Genomic DNA, 16,562 nt, shown 5'->3' on the forward strand with positions numbered 1-16,562 from the left:
GGAAATGGTTATATCACTGGAAAGCCTGTGAACTTTGATATGAGTGTCCCAGCTCTGAGCAGCTGGACCCAACCTCTATTATAGTGGGAAAACACAGAGCGTTCCTGGGTGGAATAAATTGAGTACTAAGGAAAGCACTAAGCACAAAACAAAGCCAAGAACTAAAATTGGACCGGTTGAGTCTCATCTAGTCTTTAACCACAAGACTGACCCGTGCTGGCACCCAGGGGAAAGAGAACATGAAGGACATAAACACTTCAGTTGAATAAAATGATGCAGTCAGGTCCATGGCTCTCAGCCACCCTTTGAAGAAGCAACCACAAGAAATGGATGTGCCTTGCTCCAGCAGGCTATAACCTCAGCTGCTGTCTGCCTCCAGAGATGAAGAGTCATGTCATGAAATATTGATGCCACTCAGGAGGAAAAGTGTTAGAAATACGTCCAGGTTCCTCAGTGGGAGAGAGCTGTCTCACACAGAGCATCTGACTACAGCTGTATCACTAGCTAAGCTGCTACCAAAACCAGCTGTATTTTACTGAATCAGAAGGACTGAAGAAATCCATGTATCAAATACCAACCCAGCACTATTCATTTAAAAAAGGCTTTACAGAAGAACACTGCAAAGCAAAACAGTTATTGTTATTCTTTAAATCTCCTATCACAACCTAGCTGTTATTCTTCCCGCTTTTACAAAACAGCACCACTTTTATCCAGGATTTCTTTTTTTTTTTTTTTTTCCCTATATTTTCCAAACCACTGCTAACAAACCAGATGAAACAAAGTCATCACAAGGTGGGAAAGAACCTACAAGATCATCTAGTCCATCTTAATATCACTAATACTACCCACTAAGCTACTAAACCATATCTTGTAGCACCTCATCCAGACTCCTCTCAAACACCACCAGGAACAGTGACTCCACCACCTCCCTGGGCAGCCCCTGCCTGTGCCTGACCACTCTTTGAGAGATAAAGTTTTTCCTTATATCTAATCTAAATCTCCCATGGTGCAACTTGCGGCCATTTCCTCAGGTCCTGTTTGTTGCCTGGGAGAAGAGGCCAAACCCTCCTCATCACAACCTCCCTTCAGGAAGTTGTAGAGTGCAATGAGGTCTTCCCTGAGCCTCCTCTTCTCCAGACTAAACAATCTCTGCTCCTCATAAGACTTGTGCTCCAGACTCCTCACTCCCTCACGTGCATCATCTCCAAAGGTTTAACCCAAAATATCACCAAACAAAAGCATTTGTCACTTGGATATACATTTTTTTAAAACAAGGTAAGTCAGTATGCAACAAATCCAGCAAATTCATCCCGGACACATACAAGAAGCAAAGCTTCATAGAGGCAGTTCTCCTGAATACCAGAAGGCACGTCGACTCACCAAAGCGCTTCCTCGTCCACCAGTGAGGCTCCTTGATGGCTGAGAACCTAACATCGGGGTGTAGCCGAAGCCTGTCGTACAGATCTGTCGTCCCACACTTGGGCTGCCCAATGATGTAGAAATGGGGGAGACAGCGCAGCCGGTAGTGTTTGTCCTTGTAATGGTACAAGTGGTTCCAAAACACCTTCCTGAGGTAATCGAATATGGTTCGAAAACGCTTTGAATAGAGTGCATAGGAGTTTGTTGTATAAGGGTCTGTGGTTGTGTTTCCTCTGTACTCTTCATACCAACAAGGATTCTTGCTATTTGGAAGGAATTTATTAGGAATTACTGAAAACATCTGCAACATAAAGAACAACAATTTCAGTACAGGCAACAACAAAAAAAAAAAATGGCAACTCTATTTTTCTAACTTAGCACAGTAAGCAAACAATAGAAACAGTATTTGGACATAACTCCTTAGCTCTTTAAAAAAAAAAGAACTTTTTTCTTCTAGTGGCATTGGAACCAAATCCAGTACAAACAGTTGGATTGGGAGAGGAATACAATGGGAAAGGCTTTGATTTTTAAGGCCAGAATCCATACTTCCCCACCTCTCTGCCACCCCAGGAATTAACTTTTCAAGTCAAAGTTGTAATGCTCAGATTAACTTCCAGTCTGAACTACAGTCGCTCTGAAGCACCAAGTTTGCAATGTCCACTTTTTTCAGGAATGCATACTGCTGACAGAAAGGCTGTTTTCTTATTTATCATTTCAGGTTGCTGGCAAATGTGACCAACTCAGAACGACTTTGAGTGAGACAAGGTTCTCAATTCAATTAGATTGTACAGCCATCGGAAGACTGCCTGATTTTCTGTTTCAGGTGTCAAGACCATTTAGACAGCCCATCCATTTTGCCTGTGACTCAGAAGGATGCGGTCTGTAATATCAGCTTTTCAACAGGAGTAAATCAGGAGGCTCTGGATGGCGTGAATCACAATGCATACATCAGAGTAGCTGCACTGTTTTGATCTCAGAAGATCAACCCCAAATCCTCGAAACAAACCAACATGCAGCAGTCTCAGATGCTTTAATTCATACTTACATGTGGCTCTTGTTTCCTCAGCTCTTCTAAACCAGGGCGCTGTCTCGTTATAAACTCTATCTTTGAAGTAATAGTGTCAATAATTAATTTAATGCTTGGATAATCCTTTACGTATGAAATATTAATTTTAGAAGGCTGGTAATGGTCTTTCATGTCACTAAGGCTTTCATTGTCCATTAAGCTTGGATTGCTAGTAAAAGCTCCGTAATGGAAAGGAGATGGTATTAACAACAGGCCATGCTTGGCTCCAGTCAGTACATAGGATGCCATCACTAGAGTCATTATAATCAACCCAAATATTAAGCTGCATAGCTTCCCCTTCTTCAAGCAGAAAAATCCATTCCAGCTTTCATTGTGATCAGTCCTTACTTCCAAAACTGCAAGCAACTTCATCTGCTTGCTATCAGCGTACAAAGGGATCCTATTCTCTCCTTTGCAAACAGGACACTTCTGGTTATTGTGGCTATGGCCACGACATCTGAAACACTGTCTGTTCAAGTCATTTGGTAATAAGTGTATGCAACAATTAATGCAATGCCTCATATTAATACTGTTAAACTCCTGCATTAACAAGCCAAGGACAGCCACAAAAACATTTCTGAAGCATGAGTCATCTTCTGCAAGACTGAAATTATTTAATTCCTTGAGTGATTCTATGAATTCTCTTCAACATAAAAGGGCAGGTTCAACCCAGAATAGTTAGCACTCCAAAAGCGACGTGTAGCATATGCAAAAAAAGAACACCAGCTTCAAAAATAGACGTACTGTGGACGTGATTTCCAGGAATTTGGCTCAGGAGGAGGAACGCAGCAAAGTGAGAATCAGCTGCACCATTGGCTCAAGTTTTTCCCATTGAACAAAACGGGAAAGAAGAAAAATTGTTACGTAGTGTGAAAATATGCAAAAAATAAAATGAATTCATTGTCCTCTGATTTATACTGGAATAGGCAAATGTGGGTAGAAATTCCCAGATATTCTTAAAGCACTCAGATTCCAAACCAGGCTGCTGCTCCTGGAAGCTTCATCATCCCAGAGATGCTCTCAAGGATCTGTGCTGTGTAACCTAAAGAAACAAAGCCGTATATACTGTCAACCAGAAGAACAAACTGAGTAATACTCACATTCACCTTCACTTGAGGTTATGGCAGAACTACAATCCATCACCAGCAATTTCACGCTAGCATTTGAAAGATGTCTCCTGCATGCTAAGGACGTTAATTACAGTACTCACAATATTAAACCTGGGAAGTGCTTGGCTTCAGGTCTACAACGGGTTGCTGTTTCTTTTCACCCACGCTCCTGCCCACATCAGCAAATAGTTGTGGCAGCCACAGGTAACACCACTGTCTCTCCTTCATCTGGTCACTGACCTCTGTAACAGCTTTTAATCTGCTTTTTTTGGGCAGCAGCCAGTAACACAAGTTAAATTCCCACCCTCTGTGCACAATAGCCTTACATTAACTTCCTTCAAATGGAAGGTCAGAAGATGAGGCAGGGACAAGACAATAGCCTGCTTTCAAGATCATAGGGAAGAAGGTCAAACAACAGCCAACCGAAGAAGCCACAAGGAAAGCATTCAGTAAATTGAAGGGCTGAAATATAGATGTAAGCAAAAACTCGCATCAGGATCTCTGGCTTCTGGACATAACGGCTCTGGGACAAGAGCAACTACCAGTAACACAGAGAAAAGTCAGCAAGATGCTTTCAGCATTCCTTGTCAAATATATCTTGAAAACATACTGCTCAATAAAAATGTCAAGATGTGTTAGTTAAATGAAATGTACAATCAGCACAGCAAATCCAAGACAAGGCCTTGACCCAGCAAATCCTCTCAAATGCCAGCACTTCAGTGCAGGCGAGGTTGTGCAGGAGCCACTCAAGTGGATGTTTCCTCATTCCAAGCACTTGAGCACTTGTGGGTGCCACATTCAGGCTGAAGGACCATGCTGCAAAAGCCACGTGCCACCCTGTAATAAGCACTTCTCCACTATGGTTGCTCAAAGCCAAAGAGCAGCCAGAGGTATTCAGAATCGTTTGCGCTAATCTTTGTGCTTATATTTGGCATTGTTAGGGTAGTATGGTTAGGCTGCGGTTGGACTTGATGATCTTCAAGGTCTTCTCCAACCTGAGCAATTTTGTGATTCTATGATTGCAGGCAGAACTCAGAGCAGACACTTAAATGCATAACCAAGTGATCAGCCTTCCAAGGGATGGTCATAATTAAAGCGCATTAAGGTGTAGTTCCTCTAGACTTCCTGGTTTTGGAGTGTATTAAATCCCTCACTGGGAATACTCCCATTTTCAGGTCAAAAGCAAATCTGTTTGGAGAAGACAAATGATCAAATACAAAAGCTGACAGATGATACATGTGCTTCAATATTCTAGCTAATACTTACGTTTTGTATTTCTAAGAATCCTAAGAATTACTTTGGTTTGAGAACTTAAGACGGGAAATATTTTAAGGCAATTTTGAAAAGCCAAAAATGAAGTAATAAACTTAAGAAAACCTGAAAAGGGAAATAACAGATGCTGAAAAAAATGAAGTTGTAACGTATGCCTTTGCAGGCCAACACTTATTTTGGCTTTTGTCACTTGATTTGGATAGAATGGTTCCATCACTTTGACACCCTTTGTCTGTCCCCATGTGGACATCTGCGAGAGCAGCCACCCGCTTCTCCCAGCACCTCCATTCTTCAGCACCAACATAATGGCAAGGAGAGAGGAGGATATAAGATTGAAGTGGGAAAAAGGTCAGCAGTTCTCTCTCATCAGGGAGATCACCTGGTCCAACACCATGACACGGACAGTCCCAAGTGCTGGAGAGAGTAAGGACAAGGAAGGGAGATTTTGGCAACAAGAGAAAAGTTTCCCCTTTGTCAGTCAACTGTTCAGGTGGCAATATGGCACCTGAGCAGGTAATTTCACTGAGGAAAAAAGATTGGTGGGAGGAGGCTGAAGGAGGGCTGATTTGGATATCATTCATGGAGGATGGAATAGAGGTTCCAAGAGGAGAAATCATGAAAACAGAAATAGTTCCATTTAAAAATAAAAACAAAAAACAAAAAACACTGCACATAAAGAGGAGATGGAAACAAGGGCCTCAGTAAGAAAATGGAGGTGAAAGCAGCAACCTCTGGGAAAAAAAATGCAGAAAGAACAGACAGCAGGTTATGCTGGTAGCTATAACATCTGGGTAGCTAGAAAAAACCATACAGCATCAGTACAATTAAACATACTAGGTGATACACATGTACTTTTGAGCAGTCCTTCCTCTCTAAGCTCCTCCACTCTGACACTCAGCCCACATCTCACAGGGACCAGTTACTATGCACTGCTAAAAGAAAAATCTATTTTTATATTCCAGTCCTCCTCTAATTGGGACCTAAAACTCGTTTGGTGTTAGCGCCTGAACAGATTGATCTGAGACACTCCTGCACAATCAATTCAAGGTTTGGGTACTTGATATTTAAACTTCTTGAAAGAGCCATCTGAGATGCATTAATGGATCCAGAGCACAGGATTATACAAATGCTGCATAAGCTTCTCCATACAATTTTATGTCCATTTGCATGTTAATAAAATGGACTGGAATTTATTGAACCCTCGTCAGGTGCAGTGAATATATTATAAACTCAAAGAAAAATCTTACTAACTACATCTTGGCAAGCTGAAGAAAATGCTTTATGGGGAAGGTGATACAAGGGCAAAAGAAAAAAAGAAATATGCTTAGGCTACAGCATAAATGAGATCTTAATCACACCAGTCAGGAGGGAGAATTTGAAGTTCACCAGCAACCATAACTCTGCCAGCTTACACACTGCAACAAGCTGCTTCAATAGATGATCTCTGAAGACCTACCACAGGGCAGTATGGCACTACTCAGCTAGCAGAACACAGAGAGGTGGGTCTGTAAGTGTTAGTTGCAGACTTGCATTTAATATGATTTCCCACTGTCGTGTTCATGCCATAAAACCCCACTGTAATAAACACGCGAAAGCCAGAACATAATTCCCTACAGCCACTCCCTTTCTTCACCAAGAGGTTTTAATTAAATTCATTCCCCATTCTTTCACTGTGCAGTGCAGGATGCACGCCAGGATTTTCCTCAGTGAAGCAGCCCAAGCTTTCCTCATTCATCCTACAAAAACAAGCCATCCAAAGCATCTCTTTGTCACTTCTCTCATTCAGCATTTCCAGTAGTTGTACTCACAAGCATAGTTTACCTTTTTTGTATTTCAGTACTGACTGAAGTAGGAAGCAAACTGCAGACAGAAGAAAATCTATGAGACTTGAGTTGATAATAAACCATTTATGTCTTTTTATTTTAGTTGCAAAACTGCTATTGGTTCACTGGCAGAATCTTACACTCTTTACACAACAGGCAGCGTCTTTGTACATTCCTGAATTATGTAGCATGTAATTTCCTCTTGTTGAGATGAATGGTGAATTATTTATGATCATGTCTACGCATGTAAATAAATATATACCAGCTGACGAAGCAGGAATCCACAGAAACCTTTTCAAGTGCCTTGGCCAAATCAGCTCTCTTCTTAAAAATGAAAATATCTGGGAAATCTCCTAAGTAGGAGACATAAATATAATAGAGAGACAACACACCAGAATGGGGAAAGAATCTCTATCTCAAATTTCAATAAAATCCTGCTGAAGCCAACGGGTCCCACGTTATTTCTTTAAACTGAAGCAGACTCCAGCTAATACAGATAACAGAGGATTTAATAGGACTATTAAAACCAGATTTTGTATATTTAGTTTCTCTGTGCAACTCCTTATTTATGTACATCTGTCCCATACTGCACAGGCTGAGCAGCCAGAAGACTGAATATGGAGTATCCACCATATCTTAATTATTACCAAAGCAAAGCTAAATAGGATAAAAAGATAGATACCACCAAGAATAAATAAATACTCGTGTATTTTCAAATACCATCTAGAAAATACTTGAAATTTTATTTTATGTATTTTAAATAAAGACTTAATATAATCTTCCTCCTTTCTTTTAAAGGATTGTAGGGGAAGACTAATCAAAATAACTATGAAAAGAAGTTACTTTCATATGTTCAGCCAAAATCCCCTTCCTCGAGAATAACATAAACTAGATGGAATAGATTTTAAACATGGACACACATCTTCCGGACATCTCAGCATACAACTTCTACTTTTCAGGTCACCGTCCTTAATTTTTAATGTACTGTTCCTTTCTCCTATTTCTTTAAAACGAAGACAAATTTTCACTAGTATGCTTAATTCTGCATTTTCTATTAGCCTTGTTATTCTTTAGATATGATCAGCTTTTCCTTCTGCCACATCAAAGAGTGGCGTGCTGCAAATCCATAGTAAACACACTTCAAGTAGACCAGCAACATATTTCCCAAATAATATGATGTATAACAGTTCTTCCCTGTTTGATATCAGTGGAGCCACATCACTTTGTTTCCTTTCTTCACACAATATAATTAAAACATGGATCTCAGCAAGGCCAAAAGTTAGAAAGCATTTAGAAGACACTAAACAATAAATTAATATATTGATGGTTGCTATCCCTAATTCCCACAAGCTTGAAGAGCTGGGGTTGGGAGAATCTATAAATATCTGCTCATATCATTCTTTCACTGAGTAAGGCCATGCTCACTAATGGCCACGGCCAGAGGCAGAAACCAGGGACAGAGACATCAGTGCCATTAGAAGATGAAACCTGGGAAGGTTGTCCTGTTAGGCAAGTCACAACCTGAAAGTGTCAAAGACAAATTACAAAACCATCCACCAACCAGATGAAAGGAAATCCAGCCAACGCACACCCCTCACACACCTCCCACAGATGGGCTCTGCAGTCTCACCAATTCAGATTCGAGATTTTCTCTTTTCTGCCAGTCCATTTTCCTATCACCACCCATGCCAGGCACACTAAGGTTTTGTCTGCTGATGTATGTTCTTTTGTCATTTTTGTTGTTGTTGTTGTTTTTTGTTTTTTGTTTTTTGTAAAAACACAAGAGAAAGAAAGGTTTTTTCCATAATGAATCTTCTTAATTTTGGGTGTAAATTAATTTTTGGTGGGAAAAAGAGTGTAATGCATTGGAACAGGCTGCCCAGGGAGTTGTTGGAGTCATCATCTCTGGAGGCATTTCAGAACTGTGGAGATATGGCACAGAGGGTCACGGTTAGTGGGCAATACTGTTCTATCCATAGTTTTCTGATAGTATTTATCCAGGCTGCTGAAAACAATCTGCCTAAGCGCTTTCCTTGCAGAAAATCAGCGCAATTCAAATTCACAGTTTGTGCTTTTAAGGCTTTTTGGGATCTCAGAGCAAAGCTCTGATCCCACATCCTCCAGGAAAGCTTCAGACACTAGTTCACCTCTAGTGAGAGCTCATGCCCGGAGCTCCTGTGAGGCCGCACAAGATGATGTGGGGCTTTAAGCAAAAGAGCTCACAACCATATCATCACAAGGAGCAATCAGGGGCTGTAACAGGCTGCCCGCAGAGGTGGTTGAGCCACTCTTCCTGGAGGTGTTGAAGAAAAAGTTAGATGCTGTACTGAGGGGCATGGTTTAGCGGGCAAATATTGATGGTAGGTAGACAGTTGGACTGGATGATGTTTGGAGGTCTTTTCCAACCTTGGTGATTCTGTGATCAACTTCCATGACTCACATGAAGAGAGAAAGGAAGAAGAGAAGGCTAGTACCATGAAATCATCATGAAATTTTCATATAAGAAAAATAATTGATACTCCAAGCACTGCAGCACAGTCACATCATTTATTTCCCTTTCCCACATCGCCTGTTGACCCAGTAGCTTTTTTTCCCCCCCATACAAGCTTACTGAAAAGGACAAGGCCAAGATTAGAGGCTGCACAAAGGTTTCTGCTTTCAAACACAGTCTCATCCGGGCAAGCCAAGGTATTTGTGCAAGCAGTGCAAGGAAGTTCATCCTGTCAGTGGGCAGGAGGCACCCATTCTATAAACAAACAGTACGAGTAATAAAAACTGGGTCTATAGGAAAGAAAACAAGCTCAGGAAAGGAGAGGAATAATTGTGGATTTGCTCTGTCCTGCTTATTGTACACATTTGGCTGCTCAAGTTAGCACTTCTAGAAATAAACTTTGCCTGAACTCTCCCCTATTTACCTCAAAGAAATCAAACAGCTGCCAAAAAAAAAAAATAATGATAAATCAATAAAATGAGAATCTTGATTCACTAATCTCTGCAACCTCCTTGCAAGATATACAAATAAGCATTAAATAAAAGAATAATCCAAAAATGCTCCTGCAGAGGTTTTAGAAAAGCACAGCAGCCTCTTGCAGATTGAAGTTGTGTAGTTCCTCCATTTGCTCAAAACATGAATGTATATTCATTTATATATATTAAAAAAAATAAATAAATGCAACTGCCAAGAAATGACATCAAGCCACCACAGATGTTCTTAAGGCAATCACTTAAGAACTGGTTGCAGTTTAAAAGCCAGAATATAGTGGTCATAACCCATGGTTATACACTCAGTCTGTTGAGCAACTGCTGAACACTTGTTCACGAGCACAATATTCTTCAAAGCATGCAGTCCTAAAGCCTTTGGAGCCAAAGCAAACCTCCTGAATCGACACTAAATTGCCAATCTTGCCAAAAGCATAATTGCGGCTTCTTCCCTAACTGAGATGGTTTCTTCCTCAAGATCTAAACCAAACAGACTCTGCTCCTGACTCATCAAGGGACTTCCCAGGAAAATGCAAGAAGGGAACAAGTAAAACCCTCTATTTGCAGAAAACCTGCAAACTCTCTAAAATCATAGCAACACTAGTATTTTCAGTCACATAAGGACCCACTCTTATTATTTGTCCAACAGCACTCAGGAAACAGTTACTAAATTTGAGTCGCCACTTAATTAGGGCATGAATACTGCCAGAGTAAAGGGATTATTGGAAGCAAGGAGAAAAAGGGAGATGTGGAAAGAGGAGCAATGCCTTCCCCAGAAACCCATCACCACATTTGAAGTCTCCTGCAGGTTCCTGGAAATGATGCAGGCTTCTTGCTGCTGTGAAAATAACGGTTCAGCCTGATATTGTCCACTTTTAAGTCAAATTATTTTTCAGTAAAAGACACATCACTAAAAATTTCCACAACAAAACAAAAATCCTGTATCTTAACAATTCACTTGTTTTACCTTGACCTAGAATCAGGCCCATCATTTCTTTGAGTTAAGTGCAAATCAAAATGTCCAGACAGCCACCCTCCGTCCTACTGATAAACACCAAAGCACATCATGGTCTCTCAGTTAGACCTAAACTAGAATTAAGGTTTAGAAGACAAGGGTTGCATTCCTCCACATTTAAAGCAGGGACAAGGCCTAGTCAGTAGTTGCCGTAGATTCACACAAGGGCATTTTCTAAAAACAATTCCCATGCAAGATCTATACCAAAGATGAGAGCTGAAGCAAAGTGTAGAGTCTTTGGGCATGGAACAGGCTGCCCAGAGAGGCTGTGGATGCCCCGCCCATCCCTGGAGGTATTCTAGGCCAGGTTGGATGGGGCCCTGGACTGCCTGGGCTGGTATTAAATGTGGAAGTTGGTGGCCCTGCATGTGGCAGGAGGTTGGAGATTCATGATCGTTGAGGTTCCTTCTAACCCTGGCCATTCTGTGGGGCTTCATCTGCAATAAAAACCCTAAAAGAACAAAAACCACCACAGCCAGCCACCAGGCTGCTAGCACCGCATGTCCCATGCACTGAGAATCCCTCACCCCACGTCCAGATGGAGCTCACACCACTGTGTTTAAGACACTCCTCCTCCCCAAGTATGGAGCAAAATGTTATGCTGACGTATTTATAAGGATAACTCAGAGCAGAATTTTGCCTACAGTGCTCACTGGGCACACAGCACTTGATCAAAGAACATTGCTGTGATGTGTAGCATCTCCAGCAATTCATCCTTTCGCTTCACTTATTTTCTATTCATCTCGCATAGCGGATTGCTAGGGAAACACTAATGGATTTATACTGAATATGGAAAAAGTTGCACACTGTATAAAAACTTCATCTTTACCTTAATTACAGCAGTGCATGCCTTCTCACAGAAGAGCCATTTTAAGTCTGAATCTGGCTTAGAACATTATGCATGGTCAAAGTTCAGTATCCTTTTTTTATTATTATTACTCACTAGTTACTGTAAGCAAGCTCCTGATATAGCCTACACAGTTCTTGAGGTCACTCTACAAAAACAGAGAAAGTGATGCATCCATTCCGTATGGTTCACAGATTCCTTTCCCAAAAATAAGGAACCAGACTTAAAAGTCATGGCATTCAGAATACAAGCAGAAATCAGATCCATTTAACAGCTATCAAAGCAGCTGGCCGCTCGCTGAATGTGACCAAGTCACCACAAGCCAGACGTTATGCGAAGTACCGGTGTTAATCTCAACTAACTTTTATCCCTTGCTGGAAGAAAAGTCATGTTTTCTTAAATCTCCAGAAAAATATCCAGTATAAAATGTAAGATCAAAACAGACAGGAGGTTAAACCACTCAGCAGTTTAATATCACTGAAAATTCTTCAGGATGGATTTGCCATATGCATTTTCTTTTGTTATGAAGCAAAAGAAAAAGAATCAAGAAACTCATGGTAGAGGCAAAGAGAACACCCAAAATACATCTTCAGGCACAGCAGAACTGATAAGCCTGGCTGTGCCACAAGCGTTTTTATTACGTATTTAATAAGATTAAACAGCCCTTGAAGTTTCATTTTCAGTACAGGATATCATAGTACTTCACGATGACGAAACTTCTTGCCTACATGCACTTTGAAGGAATAAATCACACCGTTATCCTGCAAATCAGTGGCACTAATTAAACACAGAAACATGAAACAAGGGTTTAATCTGATAAAGGATTTTTCCACTCCAACTATTTTTATCACCAAAATCCAGGAGAAGAGAGACAGGTAGGAAAAGCTTTCATATCTAAATACAGCTCCCATACACCCTGTAATCAAAGACAAATAAGTACTTCAGAAAGCTCCAGAGGCAAAGAGCTGCTGTAGTACAGGAAGAATTCACTTACTAAATGAAGGCTGTTTTTTTTTTTTTTATCATGCACTTCTTTCTGGCTGCGGTCCATCCCACTTTCTTTTTAGACTCCCAAGCCCTCTCTCCTGTCTGGGTCCCTGGACAGGCATTGCTGTTATTCACTTAAAAGTGCTCTTCTGGAGCAACTCGTTTAACAGAGATATGCCTTTTGTGTTCCTGCAAAACTGGCTTTGGTGAGGACAGTGTGCTTGTTTCCATCACCTTATCTGACCACGTGAAAATTGCTCTCCATGCTCACACCAGGACACCAAATAGTCCTGATACACTGAGTACAGAACACACAGATACTACAGCAGTGATGGCTTCCAAGCCACTAAGAGTGAAGTTCAGCAGTGAGCTTGGGTCAAGCTCTTTCTTTCACCAAAGAACAAGACTGTGTGGCTTGTGCAGCCTTCAAGGCAGTCAGACAGCACACAGCAAGATCTTGGGCAGATAACAGCTCTTCTTGAGCACTGGGCAAGCACTAATCTTAAAATTGCAGTACACGTAACCCACAACAAAGATAACCTGGAAGGAGAAGATGTCCCCAGCACTGCCTTGTCATTCCTGAGACAAACAGAATTTCCCCATGGGGATCTGAGAGGTCTTTTCCAAGCCAAGTCCAACCCCAGCCCACCCTCACCATGCCCACTGCCCACATCCCTCAGTGCCACATCCCCATGGCTCTGGAACACCTCCAGGGATGGTGACCCCACCACTCCCTGGGCAGCTGTGCCACTGCATCGCCACTCTTTCAGAGAAGAAAGTCTTCCTAATATTCAAGCATTCTACTTCCTTCCAAGACCTAATGTGTTAAATACAGACACCCTAAGAGCAGAGACACATAAATTTAGATTATAGCGCAGTCGTCTCACGCCATTTACCAAACTGTATAAACAAGAGTATGATTAATGCAGTGAAGCAAGTAAAAGTCCGTTCTCCAAGCTTTTGTAAAAATAACATCTCTGGAATGTATATTATTAGAGCATTAACCTGCAGAAGCAATGCTGCTTGTATCTGCCTGCACAATCCAGAACTCATTCAAAAAATAAGCGTTTCCTGGGTGTGTTCAACCAATCTAATTTTAACCAAGCAGCTTTATAAATTTACACTGGGTGGCAAGCCAAACCAAGTATCCATCTGGCAATTCCATACTTTTAGTTTTCCTCAAAAACATTGACAAATTTGTGTTTGAGCTGAAAGTCATGGAATCATAGAATGGCCTGGGTTGGAAACTATCATAATGATCATCTAGTTTCAACCCTTCTGCCACGGGCAGGGTTGCCAATCACCAAACCAGGCTGCCCAGAGGCTGCATCCAGCTTAACGATGCACTCACACCTGAAGACCCACTTAAGAAAACCAAAAATCAGAAGAGATGAAATTCATCAGGAAAGTAGATGCCACAAACCTACACACAATCCAATCACGCTGGACATTCAAGAGTCACCTGTTGGGAGCAGCCAAAAGAAAAGCCACATCCTCGGAAAGCCTCTTTCCTGGGCACTGGTTGCAACATGAAAGTCAAGTGACTGTCTCAGATTTAGGCTTACACCATCCACACCCCTAAGGTGAGATGCACACCAAAGCTTCACCGTGCTGAAGAGAAATAAATCTTCACATTCAGAGCATCTAACGACTCTTGCTCAAGAAAGAGATGCAGATAGAGTATAACACAGCTGAATTTGCAGGAAGAGATCTTTTGGTGCTGAAGAGTTATTTTCAGCATGGGTCTTTGTCTCCTGCATTGATTATGGGTCCAGAACCAACACGTGGGAGATAAATGTTCCCAGAGTATTTCCAGCGGTCTTGCCAAGCATTTTTAGTCTCAGCACGCTGCAAAATAGTGGGCATTCACAGTTATGTTACTCTGATTACCATCTTGTTCTTTTTACACATTTGATTTTACTTGATTTTAGCAGCTGCTACCTCAAGTTTAAAGTGAGAAACATATTCTTTCCACCATCTGAAATCTAATACTTTCTGTCACTTTGCAAACAGTAGGCAGTAGAAATGGCTAAAACTTGTGGGCTGTGAGAAATCAGCTGCTTATTTAAGGATGCTTTTGAGGGATGAATAACATTATATGGAATAAATAGAATATCCATAATATGATGCCTTCAGTACCCGTTCATGTTATAGTTTGGTGAAATTTATCTGCTTACAATAGTACTACAAAAGGGCATCTACTAGAATCCATTTGATACACCTTCATGCTTCAATAAATAGGCAGCCTTTCTGAAGGGGACTGGTTGATGCCCAAGGAGGCTGTGGATGCCCATCCCTGGAGGCATTCAAGGCCAGGTTGGATGTGGCTCTGGGCAGTTTGGTCTGCTGGTTGGCGACCCTACACATAGCAGGGGGTTGGGACTAGATGAGCATTGTGATCCTTTTCAACCCAGGACGTTCTATGATTCTATGATGCAACAGTTAAACACAATATTGTTCTGGCAACTCTAGAGTATATGCTAGAAGTCGCTCTCTGATTTTCTGACTGGAAAAGGGATTTTCCTCCACCTCCAAACTGAATTTTCTCCATAAACTTTGTTATCTTAACCCTGTCATCTGAAATTTGCCATCGTGACTCATATATGGTACCTTCTCCATGAGACATGCATTAAAACGGATGGAAAAACATATCTCATCTGTGCATAAGTACCGTGTAAGTACTTCTTCATGAATAGGGCATTTCATCTCTCATCTAGTGCTGAGTGTGTGAAAGGAAACATACACAGCTGCATCCTGAAAAGACAAACTGAATATTAGAGTCTGTCATTAAAGTTTCTTGTAAATTCAAACAAAAATTAGTCAACAGAAACTAGTCATTGATACCAGATCACAACTGTGGCTTTGTCTCTATACATAAAGAAAAGAAATAAGTGTTCCAAGAGCAGCAGTAACTTCTGTAAACGCTCAATAACTTGCATTCTTTAAGTAATGATACAGCAGATAAGTCTCAGCCAGCTAAAGTACCATGAAAGTACACATTTGCACCAAAGTGAAGTCAGTTCAGAGCCTGAGAAAGTCCAAGTATTATCCAGTACTTGCTATCTTCCTGATGAAGACAGCATGACTGCACTCTGTTATCTGTTGATACCAATCTGTATATTCAGAGGCAGAGCACGTGATAGATATGGAACCTAATGCCATTTGATAATGGCTTTATTGCTTATCATCCTCTCATTTCTTCAGATAACCACAGTTAAAGGATAACATTCAGACCACAAACTGAAGGAAAGTCAAATATCTTCATTTGCTGATACTTACTACTACTGCAAAGAAAAGTCTTTCATCAGCCTCTCACAAATTTACTGCTCTTCATGCAGCTTTCATAGCTCAGAAAACTATAGCCCAGTGATCTTTTAACAGCACAAAGATCCCAGTTTACAATGGAACAACAAATAAAGCTATGCCATATATGGGACCAACCTGTTCCCAGTAAGCACACACCAAAATACCCAAGAACAACAATACCATAAATCTATTCCTTATCCACAGGGTCACTGGTTCCTTGGACTCGGCCGTGTGCTCCTATAGATTTTGCCCATGTTTGGTTTTGCTGTATTTATTTTACTCTAGGAAAGAATATAAGCACAAATGTTTTTGCGTGCTTTATGTCTCACTTAACCAGACTGCAGATTGTGAACAAACACAATAAAAATCTGAGAAACAGGTTAAAAAAAAAAAAAAAAAGAGAGAGAGAGAACAACCTCCACCTCTGCTTACCGATGAATGCACCAAGAGAAACTTGGCATGCATTCTCCTCACCTTTCCTCTTCTGTAAAGTCTTCTCTAACATAAAGGCAGCATTTAGCACAGCAATCCAGACAGTCTTTATCTGTGGCTCAGAAGTCAGCCAAGGCAAGCTCTTGAAGAGAATCTTTTCCCAATGGAGATGTTAAGTAATTAAGTCACAATATGAAGGGCTCAAAACTAATTTCTTAAACCTTTGCATTGAGAACATGAAAAAGAAAAACTTCACCCTTAAGGCACCTCTACTTGAGCACCAGGGGGAAGCTCACAGGAGGACAGA

General features: G+C 41.0%; 1 protein-coding gene across 2 annotated transcripts in view; it reads right to left on the minus strand.

The window, feature by feature from the left end:
- Nucleotides 1–16,562, minus strand: part of CHST15 (carbohydrate sulfotransferase 15) — a 44,063-nt gene that overhangs the window by 14,138 nt on the left and 13,363 nt on the right. For both annotated transcript variants that reach the window (XM_010714863.4, XM_085229079.1), the window contains exons 2-3: nucleotides 2,465–3,527; nucleotides 1,381–1,720 (exon numbers count right to left, since the gene is read on the minus strand). In XM_010714863.4, coding sequence (XP_010713165.1) covers nucleotides 1,381–1,720; nucleotides 2,465–3,031 — 907 coding nt within the window. In that variant the 5' untranslated portion in view covers nucleotides 3,032–3,527. The remainder of the gene's footprint in view (nucleotides 1–1,380; nucleotides 1,721–2,464; nucleotides 3,528–16,562) is intronic.

Source organism: Meleagris gallopavo, chromosome 8 (genome assembly GCF_905368555.1).
Source record: "Meleagris gallopavo chromosome 8, MGAL_WU_HG_1.1, whole genome shotgun sequence".
Taxonomy (NCBI): Eukaryota; Metazoa; Chordata; class Aves; order Galliformes; family Phasianidae; genus Meleagris; species Meleagris gallopavo.